The 21,803-nt window shown below is 40.3% G+C and overlaps 2 protein-coding genes and 4 non-coding genes across 6 annotated transcripts; 1 reads left to right on the plus strand and 5 right to left on the minus strand.

Annotated features, from left to right (window-relative positions):
• Nucleotides 1-628: 628 nt before the first annotated feature.
• rps7 (ribosomal protein S7) lies at nucleotides 629-6,553 on the minus strand. The gene is made up of 7 exons (XM_075458855.1): nucleotides 6,493-6,553; nucleotides 5,766-5,851; nucleotides 5,257-5,328; nucleotides 4,648-4,791; nucleotides 3,273-3,337; nucleotides 1,849-1,999; nucleotides 629-740 (listed from the first exon to the last, which is right to left on the minus strand). The coding sequence occupies exons 2-7, from the start codon at nucleotides 5,838-5,840 to the stop codon at nucleotides 663-665; spliced, it is 585 nt and encodes a 194-aa protein (XP_075314970.1). The 5' UTR covers nucleotides 5,841-5,851; nucleotides 6,493-6,553; the 3' UTR covers nucleotides 629-662.
• Nucleotides 1,586-1,802, minus strand: LOC142375733 (small nucleolar RNA SNORA73 family). Its single transcript, XR_012769042.1, has one exon. It is a non-coding gene; the product is annotated as a small nucleolar RNA SNORA73 family (small nucleolar RNA).
• Nucleotides 2,123-2,339, minus strand: LOC142375725 (small nucleolar RNA SNORA73 family). The gene has a single exon (XR_012769035.1). It is a non-coding gene; the product is annotated as a small nucleolar RNA SNORA73 family (small nucleolar RNA).
• Nucleotides 3,668-3,884, minus strand: LOC142375724 (small nucleolar RNA SNORA73 family). Its single transcript, XR_012769034.1, has one exon. It is a non-coding gene; the product is annotated as a small nucleolar RNA SNORA73 family (small nucleolar RNA).
• LOC142375735 (small nucleolar RNA SNORA73 family) lies at nucleotides 4,945-5,161 on the minus strand. The gene has a single exon (XR_012769043.1). It is a non-coding gene; the product is annotated as a small nucleolar RNA SNORA73 family (small nucleolar RNA).
• A 327-nt stretch (nucleotides 6,554-6,880) lies between the features above and the next one.
• On the plus strand, nucleotides 6,881-13,248 carry rnaseh1 (ribonuclease H1). The gene is made up of 8 exons (XM_075459473.1): nucleotides 6,881-7,394; nucleotides 8,194-8,318; nucleotides 8,553-8,732; nucleotides 9,648-9,747; nucleotides 9,830-9,884; nucleotides 11,079-11,163; nucleotides 11,296-11,420; nucleotides 12,930-13,248. The coding sequence occupies exons 1-8, from the start codon at nucleotides 7,267-7,269 to the stop codon at nucleotides 13,044-13,046; spliced, it is 915 nt and encodes a 304-aa protein (XP_075315588.1). The 5' UTR covers nucleotides 6,881-7,266; the 3' UTR covers nucleotides 13,047-13,248.
• The last annotated feature ends 8,555 nt before the right edge of the window (nucleotides 13,249-21,803 follow it).

Below are 21,803 nucleotides of genomic sequence, written 5' to 3' on the forward strand. Positions count from 1 at the left end.
GTAAAAGGAAAAGGGTTTTAGAATTAGATTTGGTCATCTTTAAGGCTTATACACACATTTGGAGCCAGTTAAAATATGAAGCTGCATTAAAAATGATCTTCTAAAATGTTCTGCCAGTTAAAAACCAGTCTAAACATTTTTACAGACCAGTCACCCCTTCAGTAGCAGCGAAAATCTAAATTAAATTAAGAAAGTAATCACCGGCTGCTGTCCCAGGATCAGGCACTGCAGGGGGTCCAGCCGAATTGCCCATTTTTTCTCAGAAATCTTCATAACGGAGTGAAATATCCAGAGCTGCTGGACTTCTCCAGATATTAAAAGAGCTTTCAGTTATAAACCTTGATGATAAATATTCTACATTTAAAGGGAACCTCCATGTAACATTTCAACAGACAGACTCTAAAGCTCTTTCTGTGGGTCATTTAGTTTCAGTGCTGCAGCCACACTTTCCCATAAAGCTCCAAGAGAAAAGATGTCGGCTCATTTCTTTATTCTAAGCCGTTCTGGTCAGAACTCTGAACATCTTAAGGACTTAACATCAGGCAGCTGGATTAAACCAGCAGCAGAGGCTCACCTCTCGTGTATCCGTCCACTTTCTGGGCAGGAAATGAAGCAAAAAGCAACAGGATTGACAGTAAACAAATTTATTTTGTCATCTGCATTTACAGCTGGAATTCTGGGAATTCAAACACAACGTCTTTGCCTGTGAGCTTCTTGTACACGCCAGAGAAGGTCTCCACCTGAAAGAAAGCAGCAAACACCACGCTCAGCATCTGAAAACCGTCTTAGTCATCGTTTTATATGCAGCCATATTTCAGAAAAGACATCAGACAAAGAACGTGTTCGAAACCGCATAATTCTCCTACTAACTTTAACTTTTTTTAAGTTCCCGGATGCATACTAGATTCTCCGAAATGTTGGGTATGCATCATGAGGTTACTAATACTCAAACTACCCAAGATGCAACGTAACGTGACGTCGTCGATCGTCATTTCCTGTCAAAACGGCAGTTTCAAGCTAGCTACAACGAGGGTAGGTTCACTTCCTGTTTTCAAAACAAAAGCACCAATTGTATGGTAATGGCTTTCCCTATGATAAAAGGCAACGGGTATTTTATTTTGTGAAAATAGCCGGAAGTGCGTTAGCTCACTGCGGCTAGCTTTAGTAGCGCCGAATTCGTGGGAACAAAATTGTAAATAGCCGGTATTTTGTCAGGTTTTCAACACGTTGGGGATCTAAACGACTACTTTCTCACCTGAAAATGTTTCAAATGTTGCTAAAGTTTACAGAGTTTAGAGCTTAAGGGAAATCAGCTTCAGGCCGGCTGATTTCGGCTCGGGCAGGAGCGAAATGCATTGTGGGTAAACGCTCTGCATACTGTCTGATCGAATGAGTATGCAGTATGGAAGTATGCAGTTTCGAACACGACATTTCATGAGAGGAGCCTCGATATCAAAACCTGTCAAACTTTATTTATCGTTTCTGTCGGAACAAAATCTTTGGCTTCTTCTTGTGGACCAATGACTTGATTTATTGGCACTTTTTAAGTTTTATCCACACTTTCTGAATCTGTTAAAGACTGAAAAGATGTGCACTGCATGGTTTAGCTCCCCAGTAACGGCCCCAAAGGACTCTGGGAAGTTGTAGGAATATGCAGGACGCCCGTCCTCACCAGCCGGAGGCCGGGGACGGAGCTTTCTCTCCGACATTGTGGAACGGGACTGTACGTCTTAGCTCAGAGCTGCGCTCCCATACGCCACCAGGACAGAGCCAGGAAAGCAACTCCTGGATGTCCACGTCGGATAAAACCCCCCCAGCTTTCTAAACTTTAACTCTTTCAGGACTTACTTTGTGTTCCACGTTGTTCTGCTGCGCCTTGTCCAGGTGGACCTTGATGAGCCTGCTGCTGTCCAGCTTCACTCTGATCCTCTTGCCCACGATCTCACTGGGAAACACCAGGTCCTCCAAGATGGCGTCGTGCACCGCGGTTAGAGTACGACTGCAGGAGGAATCAAAGGTGTGAATCCCCACTCTGACAGTCTGAGAAACCCATGCAATCTGTGCTCGAAGGATTTCAGTAAACGCACAAAAATGGTGGATTTATGTCACATCTTTAAATAAGGGATGTGCACTGCATGGTTTAGCTCCCCAGTAACGGCCCCAGAGGACTCTGGGAAGTTGTAGGAATATGCAGGACGCCCGTCCTCACCAGCCGGAGGCCGGGGACGGAGCTTTCTCTCCGACATTGTGGAACGGGACTGTACGTCTTGGCTCAGAGCTGCGCTCCCATACGCCACCAGGACAGAGCCAGGAAAGCAACTCCTGGATGTCCACGTCAGACAGAAACTGGATTTATAACGATCATTAACTGTAAATCATTGATTTGTTCATCTTAAAGTGGAACAGAAACCTTACAAAGTGTACACAGACCTTTACATGCTCAGTTTGATTGTAAACCTTTAAATTAAACCGCTTTTATATTAAACCCATTTTCCACTTGAAAGAAACAGAATCTAACCCAAAAACCCTGGATACAAAGGCTGTATAAAGCAAGTGTTTAGCTAGTCTCTCCTGGGAAACTGTAGGAACAGACGGTGAAACAGAGCAGAAGCAATAAGAGGCCGATCTGTGGCGTTTTAAGGACAGAAATGTCTTTTTTCTAAGGAAACATAACCAACGGTTCTTATTTTAATAGGATTCTACAGAGGAGAAAACTACAGAAGAGTATTAGGGCCAGGCATAAGAAAAAATAATATTTTGCCTGTCGAAAATAAAGTCGAAATGTCGACAATAAAGTCGAATTTGAGAAAACGACATTTCGACTTTATTCGACAGGCAAAATATAATTTTTTTTTTAATGCCTGGCCCTAATATTCTTCCGTAGAAAACACTGTAATGGGTGTTAGATGTAATTTTTGCACAAAGATGACCCGGATGAAACTTAAAAGAAGCATTTTCAGCATCTTTTTTTGCAGTGAGGAACACTTCAGAGCCGCGTTTTTTATCCCAAAGTGTTCAAATCCATCAGAACTGATGTGTGACATGAAAGATCTCCATCGTACTCGTGCAAAATGTTTCCAATCCAGCAAATATCTCAGAATTAAATCCACATTTCATTCTGTAGTCTGAGTAATAACTCAGAGAGAGACGATCCGACACGCCCACAACAGCTTAATAATTAACACCTGTACTCACTTCTGATTGGCTGAAGCATCTGTAACTTATTTACGTACATATTCTCAGACAGCGTGGAGGTAAAGTAAGATGCTCACCTTCTGGGACGCTTCTGCTTATTCTTTGTGCGGCTTTTCCTGGTGGGTTTGGGCAGAATTCTCCTCTGAAAGTCAACACCATTCGGTTAATTTCCCAAAACAAACGGTAACTGCAGTTGATGACAGCATAAGCAGAAACATACAGGGTTCAACTGATATTCTGGATCATTGATCAGTCAAGCTTCAAGTGTCAGAATTCGCTCCGTTCAGCTTTACAAAGCTGCACATTAACGTCTCCTTTAAGATCCGTTTCCATGATTTCAGTTTGATTTTCATTAAATCGGAGCCGTTTTAACTCAATATCACCACGTTCAGTCGAACCCTGATGTGGAATAATGTGCACAGCTTACTGAACACTGTTTCAAGACAAATATAAACACCAGTATATCTTAATAAGATGTGCACTGCATGGTTTAGCTCCCCAGTAACGGCCCCAAAGGACTCTGGGAAGTTGTAGGAATATGCAGGACGCCCGTCCTCACCAGCCGGAGGCCGGGGACGGAGCTTTCTGTCCGACATTGTGGAACGGGACTGTACGTCTTGGCTCAGAGCTGCGCTCCCATACGCCACCAGGACAGAGCCAGGAAAGCAACTCCTGGATGTCCACGTCGGGAAACACGATCAAGAAACGGAAGCCAGCGGGACAGACTTTTCACAGCTTTTCTTTCTCTTTGAGGTAAAGCTTTTGTGCACGTTTCACCCAGATTAAATGAGATTGTGAAAACAAGCCAGGTGATTGACATCAGCTCTTAGCTCATCCTTAAAGGGACAGTTCGCCTCTTTTGACATGAAGCTGTGTAACATCCCATATCAGCAACATCATTTATGAACATCTTCTTACCCCCTGCTGCGTCCTGTGAGCAGAGTTCCAGCCTCGTTTTGGTGTTGATGAAGGTAGTCCGGCTAGTTGGCTGGGGCTTAAAAATCACAATCGCTTGGCCCTATTTTCTCTCCCTTCGTATCACTGCCTGCTGACGCCTGCCGACAGCCGAGCCTGTTACGGTGTTTGCTGCTCGGTCTACACAGCAGGCAGTGATACGAAGGGAGAGAAAATAGGGCCAAGAGATTGTGAGGTCTGACTTTTTCCTGGAGAACCATTTTGTGATGCAAATGTATTACTTTGTTGAACGCATATTGTTTTGCGAAGCAAAACGCTTTATTTTTTAAACCCCAGCCAACTAGCCGGACTACCTTCATCAACACCAAAACGAGGCTGGAACTCTGCTCACAGGACGCAGCAGGGGGTAAGAAGATGTTCAGAAATGATGCTGCTGATATGGGATGTTACACAGCTTCATGTCAAAAGAGGCGAACTATCCCTTTAAAAGCTAGACGGGCCCCTGCATCACCCACCCAGTTAAGACTTCCAACTCACCTGTGCAATGAAGACCACGTGCTTTCCACTGAACTTCTTCTCCAACTCCCTCACCAGGCGCACCTGAATCTTCTGGAAGGACTTGAGCTGAGGAACAGGAACGAAGATGATGATGGCTTTCCTGCTGCCTCCAACTTCAATTTCCTGAAATAAGACAAAAAGAATGAAGGATACAGGGAGTAAAACCTTTTTATGAGCATTAAATCTGTAAACAAGCAGCAAGGAAAGAGATCCAGTTAGCTTACTGAACACCGTTTCCAACACAAATATAAACATATAGAACACTATATCTTAAAAAGATGTGCACTGCATGGTTTAGCTCCCCAGTAACGGCCCCAAAGGACTCTGGGAAGATGTAGGAATATGCAGGACGCCCGTCCTCACCAGCCGGAGGCCGGGGACGGAGCTTTCTCTCCGACATTGTGGAACGGGACTGTACGTCTTGGCTCAGAGCTGCGCTCCCATACGCCACCAGGACAGAGCCAGGAAAGCAACTCCTGGATGCCCACGTCGGGTTAAACTTAACGACACTTTCAGACAGCTTTTTTTCTTCATAGATATCGCTAAAAACAACAGAACACAGATGAGTAGATCCATGTGAACTCCCACCTTTGCTGCAGTGATGTTCAGCTCTCTCAGCTGAGCCTTCAAGTCAGAGTTCATCTCCAGCTCGAGCAGAGCCTGCAGGGAAAAAAAAAACGTCAAATCATGCTTCAATTATTGCAGATTTAACACTTAAAGAAAAGCTCAAAGCTACTTTTATACACCCAAACTAACTGGTAGGCTTTATCTGCTTTTATTCTTCTAATATTCTTGCTTACGTACAGATGAGCAGAGGCTGATATTCAGTATGAGCCTCTTTATGCAATAAACATAAACCCTTGGTGACAATTTGAAATCCTCAATTGTTAAATCTAAGCTACTTTATACTAAATAACATCCAAAAAAATGTAATTATGTCAAAGAAACAGGATGTCCAGTGCTCAGATGGTTAGTATTTAAGTGATATCTCATTATATTCATATGGTTTATGGGAATACAAGCCAATCTGAATCTTTTACATAAAGGTGAACACGTGTATCCTGTCACTTGAGACAACACCAATAAAACATTCTTACCTGGGAGATCCCAGACTCGAACTCGTCTGGCTTTTCGCCATTGGGCTTCACTATTTTGGCGCTGGTACTGAACATGGCCTTTGTCTCTGATGGGGAGAAATAAACACATCAGGATCCTCTGAATGGACTTCCAGAACCAGTCTTTGGACCAACTTTAAACGCAAGGCACTGACCGGCTGCTACATGCTAAGACGCCAGAGAAGCCTGAGGCACCATTTAATGTGAAAAATGTCTACATTAAAGACCAATAACACACAAATCCTCACCTCCCAGACTACAAAAATACAGGCAGGCTATGATAAACTCAGGCTAAATCAAATTATGCTACTATATTAGCCTGCAAATGATACCTAGCCGCTAAGTTTCAGTTTCAGGCTAGACAATTAAGCGTATAAAGGCCACAAGCTGTCTACTTGCATTCAAATAACATACTATTATAAACAGCTCGTCACATTTTCTCCATTACCTTGTTGCTGTGGCTGCAGTAGCGGCTAACTGAACACATGCACGGCCTGCTAACTGCCCCATACTGCCAGGTACCGTTCGCCAGAGCTGCTCTACTACGCTTTAAATTCAGATTTAGGAGAGCCATCCGCCCCAACAAACCACATAATCAAAGGTATCACAGCCTTAAGATGCTTTGCCGCGTGTTAAAGTTACGATAAAACAACATAAAAGGACATTTTTCAATAAAAGAGCCCGTTCTGTGAAAAATAGCACGACTAACCTCTGTCAACGACGGCCAAGGAAGAGACCGGAACATCGCGAGAGTTGAACTAATCCAATCGGAGCGCTTCCTTTACCATCGCGAGAGTTGGTGGAGTTCGCGCTTCAGACAAATATAAAAGAAGTGCTCCAAAAGAAGTATCGCGATAGTACAGTGAGCTTGAAGATTTGTGTTTAATTTCTTAAAGACTACAGGACTTTTTGAAAGGATTTAGTTTATTTTTTTATTTAGTGAATTGTTTATTTATTTGTCTATTTATTTTCTTTCTTTCTTTTCTTTTATTTTGTCACTCCTTTGTCGACTGTCCACACCCGCAGTTACATTACAGTACCGTTGGTGGCGGTAATGCAACATTACGGATGCTAACTGCCAATAAATTACAAGAAGAAGAAGAAGAAGCTACTACAGTGAAAACACAAAAGATAACTGCGTTTGGCTGTGGTAGTTAGCAATACCTTTGCTACTATTTCTTTATTGTAACGCTTTTTTAACTTTCATGTTGATATTTAATTCCGTGCTAAGACAATAACAAGACATGTTACACGGTTGTCACGTTTATTAAGAATAGTTTCGGACGGTTTTTTTTCTCTGCAATGACTGAAAGTAGTGCTCACGTTAGCTTGTGACGACGTCTTTTCCGGTGTGCTGTTCAATTTGCTCCACAGTTTTTAGGGTTTCTTCCTAAATGACGCGTTAACCGGACAGTCTAATTATATTTGATTGTATTTGAGTTACTTCCACGATGCCTGCCACCTTGGGCCTTGTGAGACAGTGATGTTCAGGCTGACTGGTCTTTTCAGAGTAGTCCGCAGGAGCGTTTGCAGCGCTGTCGACGAGATGCCCAAGTGCAAGTTTTTCTACGCTGTTAGAAAGGGATTAAAGCCGGGAGTCTACAGTTCATGGTGAGACCATTATCAGACCTGACTGCATACCAGATTTCTTTCAAATAACTCGTAGTTTAAAACCTCCTTTGAGCTTTGATAAACTCCAGGTAGATACTCTAGGTAGATATGTCAGGTTTTTCCATGGGGAAGAAATATGCCAAATACAGTTAATTTAATTTCTATTTTGCTATTCATTCGTTTGCCATTGAGGTTTTTTACTTGTTAATCCCTCATGACTTCTGCTCAGTGTCCTCAGTAACATGTTTGCATCATCCCGGACCCTATCAGGAGGTAGTGAAGTGCAGCCCACCTATAGCAGGTGTCTAACACCCTAAGACTCCAATGAAGAGGGGTTTTCTGTATGTGTTGACTTGTAGGATGGCAGCAAATCAAATCAAATTTATTTATATAGCATATTTTATGTACAAAACAATTCAAAGTGCTTCACATAAAATAAAAGCATTGCAGCAGGGAGTGGAAGAAGCATTAAAATACATAAAAGAATATAAAGAGAAACAAATAAAATCATTTAAATGAATTTAAAAACAAGCAACAGTCCAGATAAGTTCAAAGATATCGTGCAGATTTCAGGCATAGACACATGAGAACAGAAATGTAGCAGCAGGGACTCAGCTATCTAATTTTGTTTGAAGATCTAAAAAGCAAAACAAAAAGCTCACGATGCATTTGAAAGCGAAGCGGTTCAGTTCTTTACATCTACTGGAAAATAAATTCACAATTATAGGATTCCTGTTGTGATTTGTGATGATTAAATTTATGATTGTTAATTTCCTTTTTCTTTTTTTTTTTGATTTAGGGATGAGTGTAAGACCCAAATTGATAAATTTCCAGCTGCAGCTTTCAAGAAGTTTGCATCAGAGCGAGATGCTTGGGCGTTTGTCAGAGGTGTGGAGCTGTCTCCACTTCCTGCCAAGAAGACAGGTAAGCTGGTCCTGCTGTTGAGTAGCACTTAAACTTAAGCGTTCCAAGGGATTTACAACAGTATGACGTCAATAATTTAACTGGTTCTCAGCTGACAAGTATTTATTCTCGCAAACAACTTAAAAAACGTACTTTTGAAAGACTGTAACAAAGAACAAACATGGCAAACATGATCAATTTATTAATTTAATTTAATTAAATTTAATCAATCTGTATTTTGTTGTTTATATTTAGTGACTCAGAGCGTGGAGTCGGACTTCGCTCTTCTTCCTAAACGAGGCCCGGAGCCACTGGAGTACATTCCACTTGGAAAGAAGAGATGTCACTCAGATGAAGGGACAGAGCAGCATCCAAAGCGAGTCAAACAGTCGGAGAGCTCGTCGTCTGAAAGCTCAGACGGATTCACATACATGGGTAAGACGGTCCAACGTCTGTGGACGAGGGATGAGGCGGAAACACATTCTTTACTGTTGATGTTTTTTAAAAAGAGGCTCAAGAACTACCTTTTTAGATAGATAGATAGATAGATAGATAGATAGATAGATAGATAAGTACTTTATTCATCCCAATTTGGGAAATTATTGTGTTGCAGCAGCGTACAGTATAAAAGATATGTAGACAATTAAAGTAAAAACAAGCTAATAGAATAGAATAAAAATAGAATAAACATTAGCTATATACAAATCTACAGTATGAAGAGTAGGGTAAATAATAGTAGTAATAATAATAATAATAATAATAATAAACATCAGTAAACTAAATAAAAACAGATTTGTACATTTAACAATAAATGTAAAAATAAATTTAACTGAGCAGACTGAACCAATAACAAATATAGGGTATATGGATAATTTACATTATATTGTACTTTTAGTTTTGCTTCCAGCTGAATTTTATTTAGTTTATTTATTTAGCTTGTTTTGGTTTAGTTTACTTTAATCTATTCATTTATTATTTTAAATATTTGTCTTTTAATTATTTAATTATATACTTATTTATGCTATTTAAGTGTTGTTCCTCATGGGGATCTTCCACACCGGGGACTATGCCTACTTGGTCTGTGGCGTTGTTGCTGTGGGGGTTCTTGTTGTGGTTGTTGTTGCTTATGTTTGGGGGTCAGTGTGATGTGTGTTTATATATGTATTGATTTTATTACGTAAAGCACTTTGTGCTGCTTTTTGTATAAAAAGTGCTATTTAGATAAAGTTTGATTTGATTGTATATTGGCGTACTCCTCAGTGGTTTGTTTGTCAGACTTAAATAGAACTTTTAAACTATCATGTAAGAAATCCAACAGTCTGTAACTTCAGTGTTTTCCCCTCCATGCAGGTGACGCTGTGGTCGTTTACACCGACGGCTGCTGCACAGCAAACGGACAGAGCAGAGCCCGAGCTGGCATCGGAGTCTACTGGGGTCACAACCACCCGCTGTGAGAAGAAAGTACACGTGTGTGTTTATGCCCAACACGATTAAAAGCTTTTTAATTTTAACTGTCACTGGTTGTTGGACAGAAATGTTGCAGAGCGGCTGGAGGGACGACAGACTAACCAGCGTGCGGAGCTACAGGTAAGCACCTCTGATCAGTGCACAGCATCCAGTGTTGGTCTTACAATTCAAGTTCAAAGCAGAGTGTTCATTAAAGAGGCCACGACCTTTATCTAAGTTAGTAGAGATATTTGACATGTAAAACAAAGCCATTCAAGCCATTTTCAAACATGAGATTTGTTACATTAGTGCATTGATACTCACTATTTTTTTCACAAGAGCCACATTGGCAGCAAAATCAAGGGCAGAGCCACTTTTACCACAACATACTAAAGTCCCCTTTTGCAAATATGCATTTCTACATATAAAACATCCCACAAAAAAAAGAAACAACACAGCCAATACATTTTCAATTCAGACCACATTTACCTTAATAGTGGGATGAGCAGAAGCTGGCGTGCATGTCCTCAACTTTCTTCATGTTGTATTTGTAGTTTGTTGTTGTAATCATAGTGAGACATTCAGGATGAGCATGGTTTTTGTGCTGCTTTTTGCCCTTTTTTATTTAAAAACCGATCCATTGTGCCTGCATCTCGCGCTGGCTAAAGGAGCTAGCGTGCTCTGTGGTTTAAGCGGGCTGCGTTGCCAGGTTTAACAGTTCCCCCCTTTAGGAAACACCATTAAGCCTTAATTAATACTTAATAAAAATACTTAATACTACATACATTTGAAAAAATGTATTGTTATTGATACCGTATTGTTATAAGCTACTATGCGAGTGCGAGCCGCCAATTAGAGCTCGAGTACAATGAGTATCTCTTCATTAGTGGTTTATTCAGTCTGTTCAAGCAACTCTAAAGAAGTTTTTGCACCTTCGAGCTTCAGAGTTATACGAGTTTTGATTTAATTTTCACACGTTTTTGCTTTACGCCTCCTTGACATTTAGGTGATGTCTTTGTGGCGTCTTCAACATAACAAATTCACGCGCACGGCTGTTCAAATAGAGAGATTAGTTTTTATGATGTAACAACATCCCACAAACTGCAGGGGGAGCCAAAGAACAAAAAAAACTATAAAGCAGCAGCCTGTGGGCGTTCAGACATTTGCACTAATGTTCTCCACGACGTTATTAATTTCCTATTTGTGCACGATTGAATGGAAGCGGTGCGTTAATGTCTTAACAATACACCTGAAGTCCATTAACTGTAAGGACTGTAAATAGTTGCTATGGTTACGCCTTGTTTTACAAATTGTTTTCATGTCTTGATCTTGCAGGCAGCCTGCAAAGCGCTGGAACAAGCCAAAGAGAAGGACATCAAGAAGCTGGTTCTTTATACCGACAGCAAATTCACGATCAACGGTGGGTCACAAAAGCAGGTTTAGATTTGATACTTAATCTTTATTCTGATCGTGCGTTAGGGGCAGGGCCTTGAACCTCACCAGAGCACACGCTGAGTATTCTGGGTTTGACGTTGGGCGTTTGTTGGTGCAGGTGTGACCAGCTGGGTGAAGAACTGGAAGCTGAACGGCTGGAGGCTGAAATCTGGGGGTCAGATCACCAACAAAGACGACTTTGTGATGCTGGATCGATTGAACGCAGAGCTGGAGGTCGTCTGGGTAAATATCGACTTTCTGTGAATTCTGTACTGATTTAAGAAGCTTAATTGCTCCTCTTGAACAGCACTTGGATTTACTACGTTTGCAGTGGACCTTGAACTGCTTCAGACACTGGTAATCTGTCATCACTGGGAGCCTGAGAGAGGAAAACATCGGTTTTACACTCTTAAGCTCAAGATGCTGCTGATTTCTGTTTCCTGACGGATGGAAATCTTTCAACATGGTGTCCACAGCTTTGAAATCTTTCTTATTCTTCATAAAGTGTTCATTCACTGGTTCACAAAAAGCAGAAGCGACACACGGCCACTGATGGAGGACTGTTAGCCGCACTGTGCTGCCAGTAAATAACTTTGGCTGTGTTCGATACTACATACTACATACTCATCGATCAGACAGTATGCAGAGCGTTTACCCACAATGCATTTAGCTCCTGCCTGAGCCGAAATCAGCCGGCCTGAAGCTGATTTCCCTTAAGCTCTAAACTCTGTAAACTTTAGCAACATTTGAAACATTTTCAGGCGTGAAAGTAGTCGTTTAGATCCCCAAACGTGTTGAAAACCTGACAAAATACCGGCTGTTTACAATTTTGTTCCCACGAATTCGGCGCTACTAAAGCTAGCCGCAGTGAGCAACGCACTTCCTGTTATTTTCACAAAATAAAATATCCGTTGCCTTTTATCATAGGGAAAGCCATTACCATACAATTGGTGCTTTTGTTTTGAAAACAGGAAGTGAACCTACCCTCGTTGTAGCTAGCTTGAAACTGCCGTTTTGACAGGAAATGACGATCGGCGACGTCACGTTACGTTGCATCTTGGGTAGTTTGAGTATGAGTAGTAACCTCATGATGCATACCCAACATTTCAGAGAATCTAGTATGCATCCGGGAACTTCTCGCTTACTCAAACTCGCATACTAACTCAGAAAGTTAGTAGGGGTAGTAGGAGTAGTATGCGGTTTCGAACACAGCCCAGGTCTGTAGGGCTAAACGGCGACCACCAGGTGGCGCCAGTGACCCATGAGGTCCACTGGTGAAACACAAACCATGAGAATAAGTCAGTGTGACACTGGAGTGGAGCTTCCAGCTAACCGACGATTTTCTGGATCAGAAATAATTGAAATGTACCCAAATATACATTTTCAACTGCCCAAAAGTCTAATAACCCTAAGAAATCTGTTTGTTTATCATAAAAGACTAAAAACAGCCCTTGAAGCTTTAGTATCCCTCTGCATTTTTAATAAAATAACCATAAAACATACAGATGTTCGGTTTTAATACTGGACACATTTTTAACCTGCACCAGCCGGGTTAAATAAAGTGTTCCACACGTTCCACAGAGAACAAAAAGATAAACCTGCCCCCCTATACGGCTTTAATTTAACTCGGGATGAGGATAAAACACTAATTAAGCTTTATAAGCTCCTATATGAATCAGATATTCGTGTATTTACAAGTCGTAAGATGTTTTTTTCACCACAGCTCTCCCATTCTTGCTCTCTGTGCCACAGCTGCATATTCCAGGGCACGCCGGGTACAGAGGGAACGAAGAGGCTGATCGACTGTCGAGAGAGGGAGCAGCGAAGCCTCTGCAGCAGCAGCACGAAGGGAAAGACTCGTCCTCTTAAAGGGATCCGCTGCAGGACTGTTTGCTCATGATGCTCTTCTTCGGTTTATCAGCCTGGCGCTTGATTTGGTTTTTGAGGTTTGTGTTTTTCCATCATCGCAGCTTGGAGTCCTCCATGAAACTTTGAACGTGGGAGTCTTGTCTGTTGAATGGTCATTTTATTTGTTTCTGCTCTGAATAAAAGTTTCAAGTTCAAACTGTAATCACCTGCTGTGTAAATGGTTCTTCTTCATCATGTTCTGTTTATTAAAAACAGGAGGAAAGTGAAGGAAATCATGAGTCAGAGGATGAAAAGATAAAGAAACCAGGTGACGGGAGAAAGGAGAAAAGTCAGATTTGTATTTTTTAGAGCGATTTATCTGTCTACTTGTAATACTGCCGGTGATCCAGCGGGGGGGCGCTGTTGCTCATTATTCCAGGCCAGACAAAGACTCGTGAGGATTCAGGGTTTATTTAAGGAGCTCCTTGAATGCTGATTGACACAATTTAATGAATTTTTTGAGCGTGGTGTTGCTCGGGGAATATTGTTTTCAAATCACACGAGTAAAGTTGTGCTGAAACGATGAGGAAGATGTTGCAGATCTCCATTTAAATCCAGAAAGTCTTGTAAAATTAAACTGGGAGTTGCAGTTTGACTAATTCAAAACAGTTGTTGAGCTGCCCTGTGGGCTGCTTCTAGAAGAACTTTGGCAGATATTTCTGCTTAAAGCGGACATCTTGGACCAGTGAGTAAATCGCTGCATACTGGCAAAGACGCTGAAACGTCCACAGTGAGTGTTGAGAGACAGAAAGGCCTAAGTTAGGGCAGTTTAAAGTAGAGTAGAATAGCCGTGACAGTGATTTAAACTAATCGGACGGACCCGACGTCAGGGAGCAGATTAACCAGCAAAGCTGAAGCACAGCAGAGAGGGATGTTTGTTTTAGGCACATTTGACTTGATTTGGCCTTAAAACTGAAAAACAAGCATGAGCTTAATGAAATGGAAAAGAAAAACGCACCATCCTGGATACGGAAGAGTTTTATGGATTGAAATTCACTCCCTTTTGGTCTGTAATGGCACCAATAACTAATCTTCTGTTACTGAATGACACACAGAGGTGGGTAGTAACCAGTTAAAGTTACCACTTGAGTACGTTTTTGAAAACATTATACTTCTAGGAGTAGTTTTAAATCTCTACACTTTTTACTTTTCCTTGAGTAGATGTGTGCAGCAGAAACTGTCCTCTTACTCCGCTACATTAGGCTACAATGAGCTGGTTACTTTTCTTCTTACCTCTTTGGTATTCTACGCCTCATTATTTTTATCCCCCCGCGTACGCCTCATTTTAATGTTTTATTCTGACAGAGAGAGAGAGACTTCCGCCAAAGGCTCTACCACCTGACTGTGTTCCACCAATCAGACGCAGCCGTGCAGGCTGGTCACGTGACCGTACTCGATCTCAGCGGCGGGACGGGTTAGCTTTAGCATTAGCAGTCGTAGCAAACAAACAAAGAAACAGATGAAAAATGTCAGAACCAACGGTGGGAAATGAAGACGCAGACGAGGCCTCATACTGAAAGCATGTTTACCTTACAAAGAGTGAGAAACAGCAGCTACATTATGTGTCTTCTGTGTCAACCAAAACAAACGCACATTTCAGCAGAAACTCAACATCTAACTTGAGGAAACATGTAGCGCTAAGTTTCCTAAACTCGTTTTTTCCCCCATGGATAGGTGAATGTTTGTTTTTTAGGTTACATATGGGTTACATATGTTTTAAACATTTCCTAAGTCTCTTTTATTTTTTATTTCCCTGGATTATTTTAATTTAAGCTATTTTGTAATTAATTAATTCATTTTAATTTATTTGATCAATTGGATGAACTCTAATTTGCCTAAAGATGATTATTTAGTATTTTTGTCTGTCTGATTGAATGCTTGTGTTAACAAATAAATCAGACGTTACTCAACAGTTACTCAGTACTTGAGTAGTTTTTTCACCTTTTTTACTCTTACTCAAGTAATTATTGGAATGAATACTTTTTACTTTTACTTGAGTCATATAATTCTGAAGTAACAGTACTTTCACTGCACTCCTGTGACCCTATTGGAATGTAATTTTGATTTATTAATTATTTTTTATCTACATTAGTATCATTTTGTTTGTTTTATTCTATGTTTATCTGTTTATTTATTTTTTTAATTCTATTTTATTTATTTATTTTTATTATTATTATTGCCAGATGGGGATATAATGTTCATGTTTAAATGTCAATGTTTAAATCAATGAAAAATCATAATAAGAATTTTTTTAAAAAAAACAAAAAAAAACCAGTACTTTTACTTGAGTACAGTTTTTGGCTACTCTACCCACCCCTGATGACACATAAGTTAAATACAAAATGTAAACACTGACATGTCTTTGCTCTTGAGGGTCATCGGGCCCGTTGAGTGAGCTGAACAACTGACAGGATTTACACACTGGAAAAAATGCCCCTCCAAAAATAAGTTAAAAAAAACAACAAATAAAAGACGTTTTTGCTTGAAATAAGCAATAAAATCTGCCAATGGAACTGGTGAAAATCGACTTGTCGAGATTTCTTGAAATAAGATGTGATATTTAGGACTTTTGAGTTAAAAGTGATCTTGAAATTAGCTTAAAAACCTCTTCAAATGAAAAAAAAAAGCTTGTTTCATATGAAATGTGACTCAAAACTATTTGTTTTCAAGACTTTTTCACTTAACAAGATATTCCAGATGTATTGTCTTCAAACAAGTCCCTATATCTGGCTGAAATAGTACTTGTTAGGCAGTTGTGTCTTATATTAAGTGTAATGAGATATTTTGACTAGAAATGAGACAAATATACTTGGTAAGACTTTGATTTTTATCCAGTGTAGTCTTGATTAATCATGAAATTGCTTCGGATCAGCTTAATGTCGTCCCGTTACTCGCCGCCCTGATGTCACTGCGTGAGAATCTAACCCCAAAGTGCCTGAAACTTTTCCCCCACACCGACTGCGGAGTGCTTGAAAAGAAGCTTTGTTTCAGCTGATGGCAGCAGAGTGAAAGATAAATTGCTCTCATCACTCTTCCCTCTCGTTTCCTCCTCCGACCTGCAGCCAGTCGATTGGTTGGTGTCGATGTTGGAATCCGCTCTCTGACCTCGACCGTTGCCTCGCGGCGAGCGTGGGGCACCGCGACCCCGCCTGAGGCAGCCCAGTCTGAGAGGGAGAGCGCCTCCGGAGGTCAGAGGTCACCCCGCTGCAGCTTCACCTCCTCGCTGGCTCAGACTCGTTAGCACTCCTCCTCAGCAGACTGAGCTCTGGCATCACTCTGCTGGAGGGGACGAAGTCCGAGCAAAACTGCAAAGAAAATGAACAAACCACACGTTGGAAGCTTCCCCGCTCGTGTAAAGCAAGATGTTTCGTCAATTTTTTAAAATCCGAGCAGTAACTAAAATAACCCGGAATGTTTTACATGGGTTGAAGAACTCTCTGACACCGAGTGGGCAAAGATTGCTGAAGTGTTCGCAGCGCTGATGGGGAGGAAAAGAAAACTTCCTGCTGACTTTCAGCTTCTTCGCAGACAACAGGCCCAGACGGCGCTGCTGCTGGAGCTGAGTCACTGAAGTTCATGCAACTCCAGCTAAGCTGGCGGTGTTAGGGCACCGAGGTCCTGCTCTGGCTGACGTCACGTCGAGACGGATGCTTGTGTCAAAGTTGCTTAAGCAACAAAACTTATACCAAAGAAACTTTTTTTGTTGCATTCTGACTGCTCACTGGAAAAAATGCCCCTCCAAAAATAAGTAAAAAAACAACAAATAAAAGACGTTTTTGCTTGAAATAAGCAAAAAAATCTGCCAATGGAACTAGTGAAAATCGGCTTGTCAAGATTTCTTGAAATAAGATGTGATATTTAGGACTTTTGAGATAAAAGTGATCTTGAAATTAGCTTAAAAACCTCTTCAAATGTAAAAAAAAGCTTGTTTCATTTGAAATCCGACAAGACTTTTTCACTTAACAAGATATTCCAGATGTATTGTCTTCAAACAAGTCCCTATATCTGGAAAAAAATCAAAGTTTTACCAAGTATATTTGTCTCATTTCTCGTCAAAATATCTCATTACACTTAATATAAGACACAACTGCCTAACAAGTACTATTTCAGCCAGATATAGGGACTTGTTTGAAGACAATACATCTGGAATATCTTGTTAAATGAAAAAGTCTTGAAAACAAATTGTTTTGAGTTACATTTCATATGAAACGAGCTTTTTTTTACTTTTATTTTTGATGCCATGTTTGGATCAAACATGGCATCGATTGAGGTGCAGAAGGAGTCTCAATTAAGCACAGTGAGATGAAGAAAGTATCCGTTTCCATGACAGCTGTCAGCTTCCAGCCTGCTTTACTTGCTCAGGCCGTGGCGGGAATAAAAAAAAATCACTGCAGTGTAATTTAGAGAAGAGGGAGGGCTGTGCTGAGGTAATCCTATTTTACAGTTTTACAAAATGAAATTAAAGATGCGAATATTAAAGATGTGTTGTTGTAATTTAAGTGAACTTACCCTTTAAGGCTGATGCAGTAAATCCACGGACGCCGTAATTAATCATGTGACCCTGAGGAGGATTTTCCTTATAACAAACCATACAGGAACTGGATTTCACACGTCTGTTTCTGATGTGTCCATCCGTCCCTGCCTGGAACATTTGACCCATTCTAAGCCCCAAACATTATGTCGTCTGCTCTGATTAGAACATGAAAACATTCATTATGGAAGTACACTTTTTAACTTCTCACGAGATTTTCTGTCTTTTAAATCATTCAGTTATTGTTTATGTAAGTTTAAACACATTCTGTCTGATGCAATGGAAAAAATCAAAGTCTTACCAAGTATATTTGTCTCATTTTCAGTCCAAATATCTCATTACACTTAATATAAGACACAACTGCCTAACAAGTACCATTTCAGCCAGATATAGGGACTTATTTGAAGACTATACATCTGGAATATCTTGTTAAGTGAAAAAGTCTTGAAAACAAATTGTTTTGAGTCACATATCATATGAAACAAGTTTTTTTTCATTTGAAGAGGTTTTTAAGCTAATTTCAAGATCACTTTTATCTCAAAAGTCACATCTTATTTCAAGAAATCTTCACAATATTACTGGGAATGTATTGTTGTAATGTTTTAAATACTTGAACGCAGTTTTTCTAGAGAAGATAATTGTTTTGTATATGGGATTATCTTCCATCGACTCTTTTGGGCTTTCACATGCGCGAGCCTACAACCAGCCGGTGAGTTACATGCTGTTTATAAAGTTGTTTTGTAACGTCCCCATGCCAGTAATGTGAGAACGATGCATATGGTTTTGATGGTAAGGCTTGTGACTTTATTGTCGGATGGGTTATAAAGTGGTGTGACGTTTCTGCAGTGTGCAAGTTGTTTTACGTGGAAGGGTTAGCGCTTGCCCCTTAGCCACCACGTATTAGCCTCGCATGACAGGGTGTGCGAACAGCGCGATCTCCACACAGGGAGCACAGATACGCACCTCTCTGTGTCCTACTGTCAGTATTTGACAAACTCTAGCAATGGAAATGCGCTTCAAATGCCCCGGAGTTCCCCTTTAATCCCACTTACAGCATCCTGCCAGATATTTACTGCACTTTGTTAAACAATAAAACTATGTGTCTGAGCTCTGCACATCTGCAGCTATGCATGTGAGTTTGTTGTCATACTGAAGAGGACGAAAATACCACCAGAACAGTGGTTACAAAATATCTGAAATTTTTTTTTAACCCTTTTTACGGAAAATGAGCTTTGCAACCGCGTAGCGCTAATTGTTGAGGATGCTCCAAACAAAGAGGCAGCCGGGGTAAACACGTGTATCCATAATCAAAAAGCAAGTATATTTCTGGCCTAAGAATAAATTAATAGAATCATTGGACAAAAAGCAACACTTTGCAGCGCTTTTTCTAGGTTTCCATGAAGCTCGTGACAGTGAATCCTACAATGTTAAAAGTTATTTAGACCTATAATTAGGACTGCCTCAGGGCTCAATGCTGGGACCACTGCCATTCATCACATATATTCATTATACACTCACCGGCCACTTTATTGGGTACACCTGTTCCTGCTCCTTAACACAAACAGCTGATCCATGGCCGCAACTCAATGGAGACCACACCGGGGGCTGCTCCTGTCAGCCGACAACAGGAAACTGAGACTACAATTCACCCAGGCTCACCAGAACTGGGCAGGAGAAGGTTGGAAAAACGCTGTCTGGTCTGACGAGTCTGGATTTCAGTCGCAGTCGAATTAGCGGCGGAACGGAAAAATGACATTTCTGCTGGTTCCGCTGACGGGTTAAATTAAATTTTGGGTATTTTGCAGCTACCGGGTTAATTTGTTTCATTGTGAGACCCCTTTGGGGGCTCTCAGTGAAACAAAATGACAGAAATTGAACCTTCAATTTACCATTTTTACGCAAAATGAGCTTTGCAAGCGCGTAATTGTTGAGGATGCGCACAAGGGATGCTCCGAACAAAGAGGCAGCCGGGATAAACACATGTATCCATGATCAAAAGTATATTTCTGGCCTAAGAATGAATGAACAGAATCCTTGGACAACAAGCAACACTTTGCAGCCCTTTTTCCAAGTTTCCATGAAGCTAGAGCCTCGTTAACACAAACAATAATCGCACGTGCCTTTTTCAGGCTGACAGACTCATTGAAGTCTTCCTGCATAAAGGCAGGAGGGTGGATTTAGTTTGTGAATAAACAATCAGGAACTCTTGTGAGCATTATACATTTTATTTAAATATAAATATAAATGATGAGTCGCTAAATGCCTCATAATTTATTATTAGGAGGCTGATTGATGAACATCCTGCCGCTGAATATGTGTTAAAAAAAGAAAAATCAGAAGGAAACCTGCAGGAGAAAGTCTTCTAACAGCTGCCTCTCTGTGTTTATTTGCATTTAGTGGAAACATTGATACATTAAGTACTAACTGTTGTTCACATGTTGGACATTTTGCATTTAATGACCTGCTTAAAAAAAAACAAAACAAGAATTTTTCCCGAAAACATGGAAAGTTTAACGTTTACAATACTTCCAAACTTTTGGGTAAATCCTCCTTTAAAAGGTGGCATATTATGGCTTTTTTTAATCAATTTGACACAATTTCCAAAGCAAGATGATGCAAAACCTGCCAAGTTGAGCTTAAAATGTATTTTTTAAAGGGTCAACCGGTAAAATGTAGCTTTTAAACAAGTGGTGCTGTGAGCTTTTGTGGTCTATGTGGGATTAAAACTGCACACGTTGGATCAGATTTCATGATAAACAGTCAGGGGAACAGCATAGAGTTAAAGTTAGAACCCGAACCTAACCTTAACCCTAATTGATGAATAAACACGCAGATGCGTCTGCATACCCCTCAGAAAGTAGGTATTTGCGCCCCTGCACCAGAAGCTATTAAAAATGTGGCACATGTGCAACATAGTTTGCACTGAATATGTCAAGAAGAACTATTTCTATGTTAGTCTGAAACACAACTGAGGTGCTAACTAGCTGCTAACTGATCAATAATCAATAATAAATAACATGCCGTAACAGGGATGAACACACTGCTGTTGTAATGTCATGGCACGGAGCGCTAAAGTAAATGTTTGGAGTAAATAAACATGTTTCATTAGTTTTATGACAGGAATCAATCACAGAGCAGACGGAGAAATTATCTTGATCGTCTTCTTTTCATGAATTTAAAGCCACTCGTCGGCAACAGAGCCAAGCAAAGAAATGTATAACTTACTGATAGCAACGCTAAAGCTAACAGCTTTTAAACCACTTCCTGTTTGGGGCTTCTTTGATTGATCTGCATTGATGGGTTGTGTTGTTTTTACTGTGTTCACTGTGGTGAAAGTGTGTTTTTATCTATGTGCGTGATGTCCTTGGTGCTGAGCAATTTAATCGATACTGCGATATATATATATCTATATTTCGTTTCCCGATAAAGTATCGATTTTTAAATTTTTGGTTTTTAATAAATTGATTAATTTTAATTGGATTTTTTTTTTTTTTAAAGCTAACTTTATTGAAAAGTCAGACGTTACAATTAGTGAAACCACAGAACATTAAGGTAATACAATACAAGGCCAGAGGGTCACATTACAGAAAACAGTGATAAATTGCTGAAATAGTACTTGTTAGGCAGTTGTGTCTTATATTAAGTGTAATGAGATATTTTGACTAGAAATGAGACAAATATACTTGGTAAGACTTATATTTGTCTCATTGAGTATCTCATTACACTTAATATCAGACACAATTGCCTAACAAGTACCATTTCAGCCAGATATAGGGACTTGTTTTAATACAATACATCTGGAATATCTTGTTAAATGAAAAAGTCTTGAAAACATCTTGTTTTGAGTCACATATCACATGAAACAAGCTTTTTTTTTACATTTGAAGAGGTTTTTAAGCTAATTACAAGATCACTTTTATCTCAAAAGTCCTAAATATCACATCTTATTTCCAGAAATCTTGACAAGCCGATTTTCACTAGTTCCATTGGCAGATTTTTTTGCTTATTTCAAGCAAAAACGTCTCATATTTGTTGTTTTTCTTTCTTATTTTTGGAGGGGCATTTTTTGCTGCCTCCTTCCTTTAAAACTTTACCATCCTAAAACTTGTAGATTTTCTGTCTGACTGACACACTGAACAGAGCCGTCGTTAATATCCGTCACAGCCCCTGTGCCTTTGCTGTGACAT

This window comes from Odontesthes bonariensis, chromosome 24, assembly GCF_027942865.1.
Source record: "Odontesthes bonariensis isolate fOdoBon6 chromosome 24, fOdoBon6.hap1, whole genome shotgun sequence".
Lineage (NCBI taxonomy): Eukaryota > Metazoa > Chordata > Actinopteri > Atheriniformes > Atherinopsidae > Odontesthes > Odontesthes bonariensis.

Excerpts from the sequence above, each read along its gene's own strand:
- rps7 (XM_075458855.1), bottom strand. The coding sequence starts at position 5,840 with ATGTTCAGTACCAGCGCCAAAATAGTGAAGCCCAATGGCGAAAAGCCA. Across the intron at positions 5,329-5,765 it reads TCGAGTCTGGGATCTCCCAG|GCTCTGCTCGAGCTGGAGAT; the intron begins GTAAGAATGTTT and ends TTTTCCCTGCAG. Across the intron at positions 4,792-5,256 it reads TGAACATCACTGCAGCAAAG|GAAATTGAAGTTGGAGGCAG; the intron begins GTGGGAGTTCAC and ends GTCTTATTTCAG.
- rnaseh1 (XM_075459473.1), top strand. The coding sequence starts at position 7,267 with ATGTTCAGGCTGACTGGTCTTTTCAGAGTAGTCCGCAGGAGCGTTTGC. Across the intron at positions 8,319-8,552 it reads ACTTCCTGCCAAGAAGACAG|TGACTCAGAGCGTGGAGTCG; the intron begins GTAAGCTGGTCC and ends GTTTATATTTAG. Across the intron at positions 9,885-11,078 it reads ACCAGCGTGCGGAGCTACAG|GCAGCCTGCAAAGCGCTGGA; the intron begins GTAAGCACCTCT and ends TTGATCTTGCAG.